Consider the following 16,958-nt stretch of genomic DNA (forward strand, 5'->3'; position numbering starts at 1 on the left):
AAAGAGGCTTGTTTGAACATTTACTGGAAACCACTATGCATCTTTGTTTGTAAGGATTTTTATGACGTTTCGGAATCCAATATAGATATGGTAATTCAAATTCATTTTGGTTGTTTGGAATATTAAAATTATTCAAAACTGACATATGATTTTAAGAATTTCTTCCGTAGAAAGGAAACTATGAGTATAAGTTGGATTACCACTTGTAGACTTAAATCCAAGTTCCTCTAAAATACATTTAATATAATGAGCCTTACAAACAAAGACAATGTTGTTACCTGCTTTGTCAGCAGGGACCAGTACGTACTGATCATGTAATCTATCTAAATCTAATAGGAATGAAACATCGAACATCTTCTGTGAATGATCTTTTCATTTATATATGATCCTGTTTATGGGAAAAGGCAATATTGTCAAAAGGGTGGTACCAGTGCAAAAAAAAATAATAATAATGAATTAAAAAATAATTAAATAAAAAAAAGGTTTTGTCTCGTATCTTATACAATGAAAAAAAGCCTCATCTGTGTAAAAAATGAAAGCAAGTATCCATACATACATAACATAACGTTAATAAGCATCAGTCATATAAAAGGACAGAGTAGATGACTACCACTTGTAGGGTACAGAATCAATTCCAAAGAAGAAAGGTTGGTACATGATGTATTTCCTTTTTAGAACTAAATTTTTGGAAATTTAGATGTGATTTTCGATAACATAAAGCTGCCAAAAAATTGAGGTTCGTGAGATTTCTGAAGAATATGAGCCATATTTAAGGTTGCAGGAAGATGAGGGATACTGCTGAGTTCTTTGATACAATCTTTGAAAATCTGATATGATTTATTACATGTATTTATGTTTGGAAATAATGAAGAATTCTTTATACAGAAACTACTAATTTTGAAGAAATATTCAGTTTCTAATATTGTAAAAAGACACTGATTTTTATAGAAAGCATTAATTATCATGCTAAAGTCTGTCAATCGATATTGGTGTGTTTTCTTAATTGACCATAACTTTTTTTCAATGAAATATGGCAAATTTGCTATTGTTTTTCTTACAATAGCATGTACTTTCTAAATTAAAAATGATGTATAATTTTCAGACAATTTTGAACCGTTAAACGGAACAGAAGAGATTTTTGCATTAGGTCTAAATTGTTGAAAAAAGAGGAACCTGTGATTTGGGGGTTTATTTAAGAGCAGTGTACGAAATAACCGTCCACCCGCACGTACGCCCGAGACGTACTACATCGGGAGCGGACGTATAATTTTTACTCCGCATCAGCCCGCTAATTTTACCCTATTCCCTCCATTTTTGCAAAGGTAATGACTAAATATTCCAACGTACATATAAAGTATAATTCCCTCACACAACAAGATATGAACAAAACTGATCAATAAATCTGTAAATATATGAAGAACGCCACCATTAAAAAAAAATCGTCTTTTAACCCGAATTTTCTCTGTTCTCATACATGAAGCGATATTTTCGCCCCGATATTTTCAACTTTCTACTCGTATATTGTTTTTTTTTTAGTTTAAAACTTACAGGATCAGACAGAAATCAAACACATCAGTTCTGTTTCGTTGTTTAAACGAATTCACACATGAAATTAAAAGAATAAATTGGTACTAATATTTGAATAATGCTTATGTCGTTTATGAAGACAAAGTGTACAAAATAATTCAATACTGTTAAATTGCTTACAAAATGAACTTTCATCCATGCGTAACATCCTGAGCTTTTATTCATTTATTGTTTTAACTGGCTTATCTTTTAATTAAATCAAGAATAACTTTATCTAAAATTAAAACATATCACAATATTATCACCCTTTTAAATTTTTTATATCATTAATTTAATAGAAATATTATCTTTAATATGTAACACATTCACCTTTTTAAAATTACCAGTTTAATAATTGTATGTTAAGTGTTAAAAATTGCTCTTTTTTGATAAGTACTGAAATTTAAAATTGCACTTCTTTCTTTTCAACTAAAATCAAGTAGATTCCTTTCATCTTAAATATACATGTGACTATACCTATAAACGTTAATATTATTAAATATAATCATGACCATACATGTATATATTTATCATATCTGTCAATGTATTATAAATGTAAACTAGAAAAAAAAAAAACATAGGACATGTATTTCCGATTAGCAACTGAAAGTGTATTTAATGATCAATTGATTTTTCCCCCCAACGTCATAATGAAAGTGAACAATGAATAAAATTTGAATCTTAGTATTACTGTTTAATTAAATTCCAACGTAAGTGAAAAAATACATACAAGTTTGGGTGTGTGTACCTTTAATATTGAATATTATAATGCGGGCTTGTTAATTTTCAGCAGGGCTGAGAGATTTTTTGAGTAATCAGCCCTGCTGGTCCACATGAAAATTTTCCGAGTTTCGTACATTGATTCTAGAGTTATAAATTCCTATTCATATATGACTACGAAGAGTCCATAAAATACAGTCATATTAATACACTATACTCAAAAATTAATATAAGGTCCCATAGTTAGGTATTTGCACATATATTATGATTTATTTTTTATTTTGTGATAGGTTTTGTTTCATACATATTTTTGATGAAAAATATGAATGTTCCATCTACATTACTATTGGGAAAAAATGGTTGTCCCACCCTACTGAATAGCCAGAAAAGTACCTGTCCCGTCATGTTTTGCATGAGTGATAAATATTCATTTCCTGGTCCCTTACAACAGAAAAGTGCTTGGTATATTTCGCCTTCTTTCAAGGTTGGGTTATTATACAATATAACAACGTACCATACAAGATTAAACCGGAAATACACCGAAAAAAGATAAAGACAGACACAAAACTGCTCTGAAACAGAGGAGCTAAAATCCATGACAAAAATAATTTCTATTAATTTCTTATTTGTATCATTTAACCAAAATAAGTCCAAATGCATTTCTTAATCCACTGTGCACCTATCTACTTTTATCAGGTACCAAATTGATTTTACATAAACATTTTACACTGATGACAATAAACATTTTGCAACATATCTGTATATTGTACCAACTAAGTTTCCTACACAAAACACACTGTTTACTTACTTACCTTCATCCGACATTAGATTAAATTTCAATGAACATCATACACTGATGCCAGACCCTTTTTCCCCACCTACCTGTAGTTTCTACAAACTAAGATTCCTACAAAATACACACTTTTCACTACCTGCTGTTGTCAGAAACCATATTCATTTTGCATGTACTTTATATGCTGACCCTGAACGTTTTTCCCTACCTACCTGTAGTCTGTACCAAATAAGGTCCCCACACGAAACACGCTATTCACCTACTCACATTTCAGACACCAGATTAATTTCTACATGTACATTTAATACTCCTGTAGTTTGTACCAACTAAGATTCCTGCACAATACATGTTATTTTTATTATCTATTCATATCAGATACCAAATCAATTTTACCACAGGCACTTGTGGACAGGTCCCTTCTTCAACGATGCCCCCAACCCCCACCCCCCGTTTAATGGTTTTTTAAAATTATTTTTTTTATATTATCTTCTTTATTTCTGTCTCTTGCCACTTCATCTACATATTCCTGTTCAAAATTCACATTTAAATTACGACCCAGATTCTAATAACATTCAAATCAAATTCATTACCCCTATATATATATATAGAGAGAGAGAGAGAGAGAGAGAGAGAATGTAAGCAACTTCGGTTTGTACATTTGAATAGAAGCTACGAAAGTGATGTATTGCGACATCTATGCATAACGTGTTCAAGCTCTCAATGTAGCAACTAAAGTAAATAATTTTATCTTTGTGCAAGTATTTCAGCGAGCATGTATAGTGTTACAGCCTCCATAGGCATAGCATATGATTTTATTTATACATTAATATAGAGCTAGCTTTAATCTCCAGATAGAAAACTTATAACATGTAAATTTAACAAATTGGCTTTGTTTTCGAATTCAGAGTCTCTAACCTAAAAACGTTTTTTTTAAACTGATGATAAAATATGTCAACTATTTGAGGTTTAAAACTCTGATACTACAATTACCAGTGTATCAAATCCAAATTTATGACTTAAGAATCGTTATTTAAATATATTACGAATGGGGAGTATTTTCTATGAAAAATTCTGGGAAGGGGGGCGTTTAAGCTTTTTGAATACTTGTTTGTGTGCAACAAAACACACACACACACACACAAACACCCCCCACCGCACCCCCTTTACCCCCCCCCCCCACAAAATCAAACCAAAAAAAAAAAATTGAGGGGACTTGAAACTTTCAGATCGATAGATGAAGAAAGTGAGGATAAAAAACAGTGATCGATTTAGAAAATCTATAAACATTACAATTCTGTGAAGATGGAATAAAACACGGATTCCTGAAAATTCCAGAGATAGGATATGGTTCCTATGAGGAGTAAGCATCCCCTGTTCACCTATTACACAAGCTGTTTACCCTATGTATTGATCAGGTAGACGGGACATTCCGTAGTCAAATTCAGTATAAAAATAAAGGCTTAACATTTGTTATGAAAGAAGTCACCCAAAATTCGACCCAATGATAAGTTATATTTGCTAACAAGGTCATTATAACGACCTTAGAATTTACGAAATGCTGCCTTTTAACGAGGTTGTTGAAATCCCAGTAACATCAACTTTTCTGTCTGTAGCCTGCCTCGGTTTATGGTACTTGTCAAAAAGAGGTAGGGAAATACACTGGTTTGTAGAAATATGTTAGTACAACTAGGTAGGTGAGGGAAATGTAGGAAAGTGAATAATGGTTTTTATGTGTGAATCTTATTTGGTACAAACTACAGGTAGATGAGAAAAACGATCTGCCTAGAATGTAAACGTAAAATTAATCTGAGTCCTACTTTTATGTCCAGATTCAGATCAAAATATATATGTAAAATTTCTCTGGTACCTGATTAAAGTAGATACGTAAATAGCGTGTATCGTGTAGGAATCTTAGGTAGATGAAGAAAAACATAAAGAGTAAAATGTTATATAAAATTAATCTGGTGTCTGATGATTATAATTACATGTAGCTAAATAGCTTTTTTGTGTATGAATCTTACTTGGTACAAACTATAGGTAGGTTGGAAAACCGTTCAGTCAATATAAAACGTACATGCAAAATAGATTTGGATCCTGTCAAAAGTATGTACGTTGCCTAGAAATCTCGGTACATACTAGTGGAGAAAATTATCAAGGATCAGTGTATTTTTTCTGGTATCTGATGAATGTAGAAAGGAGATTGCCGTGTATTGCATAGAAATCTTTTTCGGTACAAACTACAGGTGGCTGAAGAAAAACAACTCAGAATCAGCGTAAAATGTTTAAGCAAAATTAATATGTTGCCTGATGAATGTATTCAGGTGAATAGTTTGCGTATGTGGGAATCTTAATTGGTACAAACTAGATGTAGGTGAGGAAAAACTGTTAAAGATTAGCGCAAAATGTACATGTTAAATTAATCAAGTGCCTAATAACTTATGGAAGTGAATAGTGCGTTTTGTGTATGATTCTTAGTTGGTATAAACTACAGGTAGTTGGGAAAATCTGTCCCGGTTCAATGTCATCGTACCTGTAAAATTAGTTTAAGAGGTAGGTGGGGGAAACATCTGGAACTAGGGTAATATCCTCATATTTAGATTAATCTTGTAACTGTCAAAGGTAGATAGGGGAATAGCATATATTGTGTATAAATTATAGCTGGTACAAACTACAGGTAGAAGGGGGAAAACATCTGGGATCATGGTAAATTGTACATGCAAACCTGTTAAAAGTAGATAGAAGATTAGATTGTATTGATTAGGAATACCAGTTTGTAGAATTTTCATGGTCTGGAGAGAGAGAGAGAGAGAGAGAGAGAGAGAGAGAGAGAGAGAGAGACTCTAAAAACTATATAACTCACCATGGATCTACAAGTAGCCTAGCACTGCCGTACATAGAATGATTTCAGAGGACGAATCATGATGATTCCTTGGTCTTTATGTACAAGACTGTTGAACTTCCAGTCAAAATGACAAAGTATGGTAATGGCTGAATCTGGCCCCTTATTGGGCGTAAAAATTGGAACACAGTTAAAACTGTGATAGTTTGTTGTTAAGAACTTAAAATGATGCTTGTTTTTAAACCAGCACTGATTTTCATTCAAAGCTTACACGGAGGCCACAATAAGGTGCAGAAGTAAGACGTTTTCCCGAATTTCCTCAATTTTCGTGGAATTTCGTCAATTTTAAGATACTTTTCACTTCGGGAAACATAGAGCACAAGCTTGCCTATCTGAGATTTTTATACACAAGATGCATCTGATACTAGTGTATGAAATATATAAATTTGGTAGATAGGCAAGCTTGTGCTCTATGTTTTCTGAAACAAAATGTGCTGTAAAATCGATGAAAATTTGCATAAAAATGAGAAAATTCAGAAATTGACATATTTTCTTACCTTCCTGTGACCTCTGTGTATCCCATAACTTGAAACCAATACTCATTTTGTGGTAGGAGTGACAACAGGTTTTCATTGATAAACTGTTGCATCATTCTAAAAGACACCCCAAACCAGGGGCCAAAAAGGGGTCTTAGCCTATCTTGTCCTTTGTATGAAATATATCTCCCACAAATTGTCACACATGTTTTTAAAAGATTCCAAGATTTCGTATTCTAAACAGTCATGATCTACAAATAACATTCTTTCGGCATGTCAACGTCAACAGTACGACGTCATCAATTTACGCGTCATCGATTTGGTTGAAATCAATCAGAGTTTCACAGGGATTATCTCAAAGTTTGTTAAAAACGAAAATTGTATGAGATAAATAGAACATCTATAATTGTGTGTTTTGATATTTGCTCTTTGAATTTTCGTAGAAATGGTGTATATTCGCTCGACAAGCCTCGCGAATATACACCATTCAACTCCTTGGATAAAGCAAATATCAAAACACACAATATAGATATCCTCTCTATATATGGCTAACGAATATTATTAGAATTTGCACCTGGATCTAATTTTAATGTGATTTTTGAAAAGGAATATGTATATGAATTGGTAAGAAATTAAAAATAAAGAAAATCATATTTAAAAAAGAAAAAATTAAAAATCATTAAAAAGAGGGGGATGGGGATACATCATAGAAGCACGGTCCTGTCCACAAATACTTGTGTCCTAATCTACAAGAAATTTCTTATTGAATCTACTTCCTGTAGTAACACAGCAACCCCTCATCCATCCTTCCGTGTGAAACACAGCATAGGGTTAGCATAACTATCAAACATCAGCAGCTAACATAAAAAGTTTGTAACATTTTTAAAGACTTTAATAGCAGCTTTAATTATAAGGAGTTAATTTCGCGTTGTAAAAGCTTTGTCATTTTGAAAAAGCTTTATCAGTCGAATTATTTATTTAAAAAAGAGACGCGAAGGCATACTAAAATTGTGTTTCGAAGAGATTTTGTCAATGGCACATTGGAAGAGCGACAACTCAAATACATGTGCATCTAGATTATGCCTAGCCTTTTTAGATTTAAAATATACCATGAGAGATTCATTTTACTTTATCGATTTCAAAATCTTCAATTTATCTTCATGCATCTTGCAAGCAACAACTTAACTGACCTCTTGATTCAAATATTTTCTTCCTCTATTCAGAGAGCAGACGAGAGTTGTTCGAAAAGTTTGCGGACAGTGTCAATCTTTATAATTATAGGATCAAGACATTCAAGATCAGCACATTATCATATGTTAAATATTTATTCTGAGTACAGAAACGTATAAGGTCTTTAAACTTGTGTTATAACCTGTACGTTGTTTTATTTTTAGGTGTCTTTTCAATCTATAAAGTGTTATAATTACATGTAGATATTTATACACTTTGTATTGCATTGTATTTAGGTATTTTAACATAAATTATAACACATTCTTTGATATTTTGGGGGATTTTGATTTGTTTTTCATGTCTCCTAATTGATTCCAAACGCAAGTATTTCCACCCTCATGTGATGTCATGCATTCTTGCAAAATCTTTCATTAATTTAGATTCCTTATATATATATTTTTTTTTAAAGAAAATTTTTAAATAGGCGTAATTAAAATTTATTTTTAATAAAATAATGTTAAAAAATATATTTACTATAGTTATTTGATTATTTATTCTGTTAAAAAATATGCGAAGGGCAATAACTCTTATCCATGTATCTTCCTTCTTCATTTTCTTTGTTATGCTTTATTGTGAATTGGTTTCCCCGACATCTTAATGTAAATACGTTTGTTTTGTGACACGTTTGTTTGTCTCGTTTGTTTTTGTCACTAATGGTTGTATCGTCATGTGATTTATGAAGTATTCTGTGAAAGCAAAATGTTAAAGTTTCAAGAATTATAAAATCTTTATTTCTGAGTCTTTAAAGGACTTATCGCATGTTTCTAAATAATTTGAAACTAAAAGCGTATTACGTTCCTTATGACCACAACTTATAAATTCTGTGTTTTTACTGTGGATAAATCGCGGTAATTAACCCATTATTGACTCAAATGAAAACCCCTGAATTAAAAATCTAAGTTAATTAGATAGCGATCACGTGACCCTGTGACGTCAAAGGCAAAAATGGCTGATCAGCTCTTCATTAATCTTACTAAAATATACGCGATACAACCTGAATTTTCTGCGTTGTGGACGACCAAATCGCTTATTTTATCGATATAAGCGATATCGCTTATATATATATATATATATATATATATATATATATATATATATATATATATATATATATATATATATATATATATATATATATATATATATATATATATATATAAAATAGATTCTCGATAAGACTATCATTAACTAGGGAATTTCGATCAATTATACCAGATTCGTAGTATTAATTTGATATGGAAATTTATATTAAAAGTATAACTTCTCTCCCCCCCCCCCCCCCAAACACACACACACACAAACATACGAGATAAGTTTATTTTGTTCTAGTTTCATCTTTTGTTCTTCTTTTTTGCAGGTCAAAATTTCGTAGAAACCTCTTGTGTTTCTCAATTATTTTCTAGCTATTCATCCCACACCCGCTAAGCTCTGTATGATGTTTATAAATTTTTTTTTTATCAAATCGACCTATTTTTTTAACAACTGCAAAATTTCATGCAATTTAATGTTTGGACGCTGGATTTAATTTTTGATTTTTTGTACACGTGGTTTACAAAAGCTATAAGGATTTTGTTTTTTCTCTCTCTTTGTTTTATCACTTTGATCGCTCAATTAAATTATTATTGGTTAGCAGTTTAGATTCACAAAGTTTACATGAAAAACGATTTAACAAAATGTTTGAAACGTTTTTTTTTCTTTTTTCTTTCTTTTTTATCATAGATGCGATGATTTTCCTTTGAAGTTTGCTGTGCTTTAAATCTTGATATCAATACGGAGGCGGAGCTAAGGCTATGCGGTTTCATGCAAGTCATTACATTTTGGAGAAGTTGGGATTTCTTTTTCGGCTCACTATACCCTGGAGTCTAAAACATTAATGGAAGTCTACGTGACGAGATTTTTTCTCGTACAGGATGCTGTTACGTGAAAAGTTCACCCATCCAAGGGCTATTCGTGCTCACTGTACATAGCTTAACCTGGAGGGAGACTAACTGCATCACTAGAAAACCTAGCTCATTAGCGAAGTATTAAAAGTACCCTTAATATGTATATACTGTCCATTACACCCGTTTATTAGTTATTTGGTAATTAATCAACTGATTACCTTACAAGCTGTGTAAGTATTATTGAAATACGATATTTAAAGAAACTAAGTGTTTTAACTTTTTCTCAGTATGCACATAATGTTCTCATAATGTCTTCATTCTTTAGGAGAGAGAGAGAGAGAGAGAGAGAGAGAGAGAGATGTCCTATTTAATTACTGTTTATTGCATAAGAAAGAATCAAATCATTTAAAGTTATGTATCAACAATATCATTATCTACAATGTTATTAATGAAGGTCAAAATCTAGTAAATGAGTTTATACGTCTTTTTGATGTTAAATCCGTTATGACGTCATATTGAAATTAATTTTTTTCCCCAATACTTTATGCTTATAGATGAATTATGTAGAAAATAAATCATTTTTCATGAATTTAAACTTGAACTTCTGTCAAAAGTAATCACGATACCTACATTCAATTTGATATCATTTTTAAAGAAAAGATCAAGAACATATCAATTATTGTTTTCTAAGAGACCGTAGGCATTCTGAAAAAAAACTTCCATATTTATAACTTTATTTATTCATATTTCATTCAAAATGACAGTTTAATTATAAAGCATCGACATGTGTAATAATACATTTTACTATGTACTAATAAACACAATCATTTAACAATGCAAGTGTAGCTATTTTGCAATTATACCAACAAGTATATGTCTTTATTTTCATTAATCCTGAATTAATAAAACATACTACTTGTAGTTTTACAAAAAAGTTAATATAATAAGAATCCTGTCAACATACAAGTTAATATGAAAAGAATCCTGTCAACATACATTCACACACACAAAGTAGTTTGCATGTTATGTAAAATATTTTCTTTATAAAAGTATGCGCAGATTTTGCCTATTTGGCTATTTATATTACTTATCAAACAGTGTTAGGTTGCATTACAGTTCAAGTTTGAGAGTTTTATTCGCATTCTTGGAATCGGTCTTGTGGAGGAACACAGTATTTATCACGCACTGAACTGGACTTTCCTCTGCAATCCAAAACATTCGGATCAACAGAATCTTTCCATACAGAACACAGAATAAACGATTGCCAATTTTCACCACAAATCAAAGATTTCGAACACATATATGCCCTCGCTCTTTGGACGGTTGCTTCTGTTATGTTAACAATTGAAAAGACTTTAAGCATTGTAAAAAGCGTTGAGGATATTTTTACCATCTCAAGTTCAATTGGGTTTGGATTTAGTCGAATGGTCTGTAGATTGTATCCCCAGTAACAATTTGATGTAGGAATTATATGTTCTGCAATATATCGTAGAACTAAATATTTACTTCGAAATATATTGCCTTTCACGTGTCGATGTATCAGACATGGATTCGTTATATTTTTGACACCTGATTCAATAATCTTTATCGTTTCCTGTATTTCAGAGCTGGGACAAACTGGTGAATTCAAATAGTTGTATTGTCTTCTTTTTCCCGATCTAATAAGCTTTAGATCATGTCCCCAGTAACAATCAGTTTTTGGTAAAATATCTTTTGCTATGTATCTTAAGAGATCAAACAAGTTCGAAAAAACTGGTTTAGGAATTGACGTATAACTTCCATACACTTCTAATTCTTCAAATATCCTTGACGGTTGCTTTTTTCTAATTTTAACACTATCCGATATTTCCTTTAGAAATTGTGTCATCATCTTTACCTCTCTTATTTTCTCTTTAAGTTGTTTAACATTGTCAGATAGATATTTTACAAGTGGTTTCACATAAATTACTAACATGCTTAAGACGTGCATGTTTGTTTTAGAATAAATACGTTCTTCCGCACAATTTCCCCATCTACCGTAAAGAGAAACTATTTTATTATATAAATTCGAAAACAATTTATGGTAATTTTTTCCAGTTTTTGAAAATTGCCGTAGATAATTGATAACTTTTTCACAAAATTGTTTTTGTAACTTTATCATTTGAGAATGCGCTGTTTTTAAATTTCTTCGGGCCCTTAAATATTCTGATTTAGCGCTTAACAATTTATTTTTTATGCGTTTTTCTTCCTGCACACTAGAAACTATATCAGCTATTGCAAATCCAATAGCTATAACGCTAGTAAAAATGGCGATTCCAGCAGTTAATGCCGATGCCGCTGAACTAATAATTGAGGGTAAGGTAGCTACAGTGATTACTAACTCTATTTCAAACCCTATTATGCTAAAAACCGCCTGTAGTTTTGTACCATTTAGCCATTCATTATACTCGGACAGTAGATTGGCTACACCTGAGACATCCATAGTAAGAGAACCTAAACGTGTTGTAAGCTCAGAAAGACTAGAATTGGATTTTACATGCAATTCTTTGATTGTGGTTACGGCTTCATTTATATCTGATATCATGTCTATGTGTTTTTCCACATTTCCTTTTATCTTTTCTGGGTCCCCATATTTTGTCAAGAAGCTTCTCTTCAACGTCTCTACTTCTGGTTTTAAAGTATTTTTAATTTCATCCCTGTAAATAAGAAAAAGAAATTACTACATGTGGCATCAATATCACACAAGAAACGTGCATAATTTAGTAAGTTGCATTGCAATTTTTGAAATATTTTGGTTATAATTCATACTTTCTTTATTTTCATGAATTTTATTCAAGTCATTCAAAAACTTTGAACCGTTATCATATCAAAAATATTTACAAACTAATGCAAAAAGATGTGTTTAATATTTTGAAAAAATAAAAATTACAACCTAGCAATGTTTAAGCACATGACATAATTAAAACTGTATTTCATGACCACTTTGCAGTCTGGACATAAAATGTTATGACGTCAAACCAATGATATTCAAGCTCTGTCTGACGTAGAAAAATTTACTGAAAGAATAATAATTACCTTAATCTACACACACTGGGATAATATAAGCATCCTCTTTTTGCCTGTATAATCTTTAACGTTGTGGATGTTGCTACTGCCGTTACGGAGACCACCGTAGATATAACTGCTATCAGTGTACTGTAAAACAAAGCAAAAGAAAATGGTTTTTTTTTTTTGTCCTTGTTGGTACATGTACATTTTGGTATAAAATTAAGCATTTTTGTTTCTTATATTTCAACTGCATCAATGATAATTTCAAGCTTACTCGATTGTCTCGACTTAGACCAACCAAAGTCTTTATCGATTGCTTAGACTTAATATTTCTTCACTGCTTACCCACCTTCGTTCTCAAAACAATTAATTATAATTTTGCATTTTACTAACTAACTTCTTCCAATATAATCATTAATCACCTATGACAGATAAGACTAAATAAAATATGCTTTAACTATACATGCTTTAACTATTTTATTCGAGGCACTTGTTAATACTTCAGTAACAAATACTAAGTCGAAAGTAAATACATGTATTGTGATTACAAAAAAATTGAGATTGTAAATTTCCTCTAAAATACTTACAATATAAATCTCTTCTCACGTTTTCTTATTTTGCCAATATCTGAATCTAAACAGAAACAAAAAAAAATTTAGTTGGAAAATGAAAATACATTTTAATTCATTGATTTCTTGAACACTTTAAATATTAAATGAAAAAATCAGACGCAAATCACCAATTTATTATCATAAAAATATTTAGTTGACATGACAAAATATCTTTTATTCTTTTGATATATGCACACTATTAACACATGACTAATGGTTGTTATATGTAAATATTAATGTAATGTACCTTTCAGACATTTTATCTGAAAATATGGATTGATTTGCAAGTCCACAGTAGATCCTTCCGTTTTGTTTACCACCAACATTCCGCCAGCATTATCTTGAGGAAACAACACGTTTTCGTGTTGAACCAAGGACACAAAGGAACCAGTCTCATTTTTAATGCCTGCAAAAGAGGGTATGTTTAAAAAATGCACAAAGGGAAAAATAGATGATGAAAAGGGAAAACATAAATGCAGAAAACTGGGAAAGAAGAAAAATTAAAGTAGCCTCTGCCTTATAGGTTAACACTAGACACATGTCAAGGACGACAGAAGAGAGCAAAATTTCATCTTTTGAACATCGAACGCTTGACATTCAATAAATATAAAATAATACAAGATTATTGAAAATAACATTAATAAAAAAGAAATGCACCTGTTATTGTATTTCAAAATTCATAGTACATCAAATATTGACTTACATACCTATAACCCAAGCGTTTAATTCCTTTTCGTAGAAAATTTTTGAATTGTCTTCAAGAGAATTGTAGTACGTGTCGTATCCTTTGCTTTCTTCATTTCTTCGATACAAAACAGACTGAGAAGGGACTTTTGGTTCACTGTAGGTCACCATCAACCATTTACAATGTCCTAATTGGTTGAAAAATCGTCATAGAATTAAATATAGCATTATTATATTGCATTCAATTAAATTATCAAGATATCAAAAATATTTTTCACAATTATGTAGTTTTGATTTTTTTTTTAATGTATCTTTATCAGTAAAACTATTTTTAAGAAAAGAAGAAACAAAACTATCAACAACAGACGATTTCATCAAAATGTACATCGTCTTCTGAGTCGGTCATTCTTTTCATTTTCAAGTTTCATCTCAAAAGAATATCCATTTATTATTTATTATTTTATCCTCTTCTTATTTCCCTCACCGCAAGTTTTGATTTCTTTTGTGTAGGAAAGGATTCCTTGACACATGCTGAGGGAAAAGTGACAAATCGACTGATATTGCCCCCCTTGGCCATCGCAAACCATTCCAGTCTCCCCATCACAGCGTGAGTGGTTTCCACTTGACCGTGCACATACACACTGAACGCCATTGTATTCTTCCCATTTTTCACAACTTTTCCCTGTTGTATCTAAAATGCAATATGATTTTCTTGATTAAAGAATATATTTATTGACAATTAGATTATTCTTAACAATTATACCGTTTGAAACTATTGCAAATGGTTTCTATTTGTAACTTATTACAAATTTTATATGTACTCAAAACTAACTATATTGTGATGTATTACTGTTTTCTGTTGCTAGACACTTCAGTCTGAAAACAAATCCCAACATACGCAAGAGTCCTAAATTGCTTTGTGACGCAGGATCTATTATTATTGTTTAGAACAGGTGGTACAAACAAAAATGAATGCATGGATTGGTATGCATTTTGACCTATTTTGGTGGTTAATGATACAAATTAAAAATTTCTAAAATACAGTGTATGATGAAATTGTAGACCTTCTGTCATGTTCAAATTTCTACCTTTTTGCCCTTTTTCACCCTTATAAATTTATACAAATTTTTATCACTTCGCATTCATAGGACATTATTGAGACACCTGGATAGAAAAATTAATATTCATACGGCTAAAATTATCCATTTTCCTTCTTTTAACGTGACTTTATATCTATCGACGAAGTCTTATCAAATAACAATAGTTACTTTCATTCATACACTGTATGTCGACTCGATATATCCCAGTGAACTTGAAATAAAAGACACCACAGAGTCTGCCACATCTGTTTCATATTTGGACGGTTTGCTAGAGAAAGACACTGATGGCAAACTGACAACTAAACTTTATGATAAACGTGATTACTTAAACTTTCCTATCGTCAACTTTCCTCATTTATGTAGCTACAAGCTAATTTAGAGAATCCTATTTCCTGTTTATTGAAGTTTTTCATTACAAGAGAAAACTCCGTTGTGTTTGTCATACTTTAATGTAAGCAATGGTAAATAGGTTTTAAAAATTACCTTTAAATTCTTCTTCTTGTTCCTCTGTTTTAATGTTTCTAATCAGACTGGTAGCTACAACTGGAATGTAGGCTAATTTTTTAAAAAGTGTTAATCACGATGAGATAATGATGCTGAAAATCATTATCATGTATAACGATTGTAAATGTAAGAAAGCTTAATAGGATCAAACAACAGGGAAAAAATGAAAGGAGTCATGAAAGCCGTAATTACTCAAAATGGAAAGGCGAAGTTATGCACCTAGTTTGCTTGCATGAGATTTTCAAACGTATATAGGAATTTTTATCTATGACCAACGTGGTCATAACCTGAGGTATGTACCCATGGAACATTAATATCATATAAACAAATTGCCCGCCAGATGTATTTTCAATATATGACATGCACAGTCCCCACTCCTAACCCCCCCCCTCCCCCACCCCCTCCTTGGCTGGAACCTAGATCCGTTGGTATGAATTTTACAAGCTTGCAGTTTTCAAGTTTCTCGTTCGATAAAAGTTTCTAATAACTTGACCCAAACCCCTTTTATACAATGTTCTTATATATACATGTATTTAGCTTACCTGCAAGATCTTGGTAAAAAAGCAAAACCGACAGCGTAAGCCAAAATGCCTTGGAAGTCATTGAATCACACCTGTAAACAAAATTAATGTAATATCACGGCTTTTCTTTCATATTTCTGATAATGTTCAACTTCTTGCATCCAAAATTCTGATTTTTTTAAATATACAAATCCAAGAATTACTTTAAAATCCAGAATATTACATGATACCTTATTTCAATATGAAAGTTTTCAAGAGCCAATTTGACAAGAAACTGATCGAAACTGTGAAGTTTTGTATGTACAAGTTCTTAATACAGAAAAGAATATATTTTTGAAATAAATTCTTGCTATCTCAATTTTCAGTTGTCTTTCCAAAAGTGATCCTGTTAAAAATTGTCGTGCCTGTATCAATATTGTAAATGATTGACAAAAAAGTTATTTGAAAAAAAGTTTGAACTTATTATAGTCAATGCAGTAAAAATTTCAGTGCAAAATGGATTCTTCGGTAAATCAGGTGGGTGTTCTTGAAATAATCTGAGAAGTCGTGCAGTCATTGTGATTTACAAAGTTAACTACCTTAAAAGAATCACGGACGAGTTAGGTGCTCAATGCGTGGTTTCTCATATGAAGTAACAAAAGTACACTGTACATTGGAAAGCCCCCCCCCCCTCCAGATGAATATCTTTTGCTCAATTTAAATTTTTGTGGGATTCCTGTAAAAACTATTGTTTTGTTATACTTATTAAATTTTGCTAAATAAAAAAAAATACAATATGACTATATGAAATAGTCAAGTTGCTGATTTTTATTTTGCAAAAATAATGCTATGAGTCCAAAAAGACAACATGCTCATATTTCACACATGAATATGCTCTGATTAGTAAAATATAATATGCATATTTGGAAAAAAAAAACTTAGAATATTTTTTTTTTAGATATTAC

The 16,958-nt window shown here is 31.3% G+C and overlaps 2 protein-coding genes across 2 annotated transcripts in view; one reads left to right on the forward strand and one right to left on the reverse strand.

Annotated features, from left to right (window-relative positions):
• The window catches only part of LOC133184144 (RUN and FYVE domain-containing protein 2-like), a 172,156-nt gene that overhangs the window by 76,275 nt on the left and 78,923 nt on the right, over positions 1-16,958 (forward strand). The window lies entirely within an intron of this gene.
• On the reverse strand, positions 10,560-16,096 carry LOC133184483 (uncharacterized). The gene is made up of 8 exons (XM_061319572.1): positions 16,036-16,096; positions 15,473-15,532; positions 14,374-14,580; positions 13,913-14,077; positions 13,453-13,611; positions 13,182-13,227; positions 12,622-12,741; positions 10,560-12,242 (listed from the first exon to the last, which is right to left on the reverse strand). The coding sequence occupies exons 1-8, from the start codon at positions 16,094-16,096 to the stop codon at positions 10,700-10,702; spliced, it is 2,361 nt and encodes a 786-aa protein (XP_061175556.1). The 3' UTR covers positions 10,560-10,699.

This window comes from Saccostrea echinata, unplaced genomic scaffold, assembly GCF_033153115.1.
Source record: "Saccostrea echinata isolate AGI-Se365-2 ecotype Australia unplaced genomic scaffold, CSIRO_AGI_Sech_v1 ptg000010l, whole genome shotgun sequence".
NCBI lineage: Eukaryota > Metazoa > Mollusca > Bivalvia > Ostreida > Ostreidae > Saccostrea > Saccostrea echinata.

What these genes read in the sequence shown, in the direction of transcription:
- LOC133184483 (XM_061319572.1), bottom strand. Translation starts at nt 16,096, where the DNA reads ATGACTTCCAAGGCATTTTGGCTTACGCTGTCGGTTTTGCTTTTTTAC. An exon ending in TTTTTACCAAGATCTTGCAG is followed by an intron (nt 15,533 to 16,035) that starts GTAAGCTAAATA and finishes CCTACATTCCAG; the next exon opens with TTGTAGCTACCAGTCTGATT. An exon ending in AAAAGAAATCAAAACTTGCG is followed by an intron (nt 14,078 to 14,373) that starts GTGAGGGAAATA and finishes TCAACCAATTAG; the next exon opens with GACATTGTAAATGGTTGATG.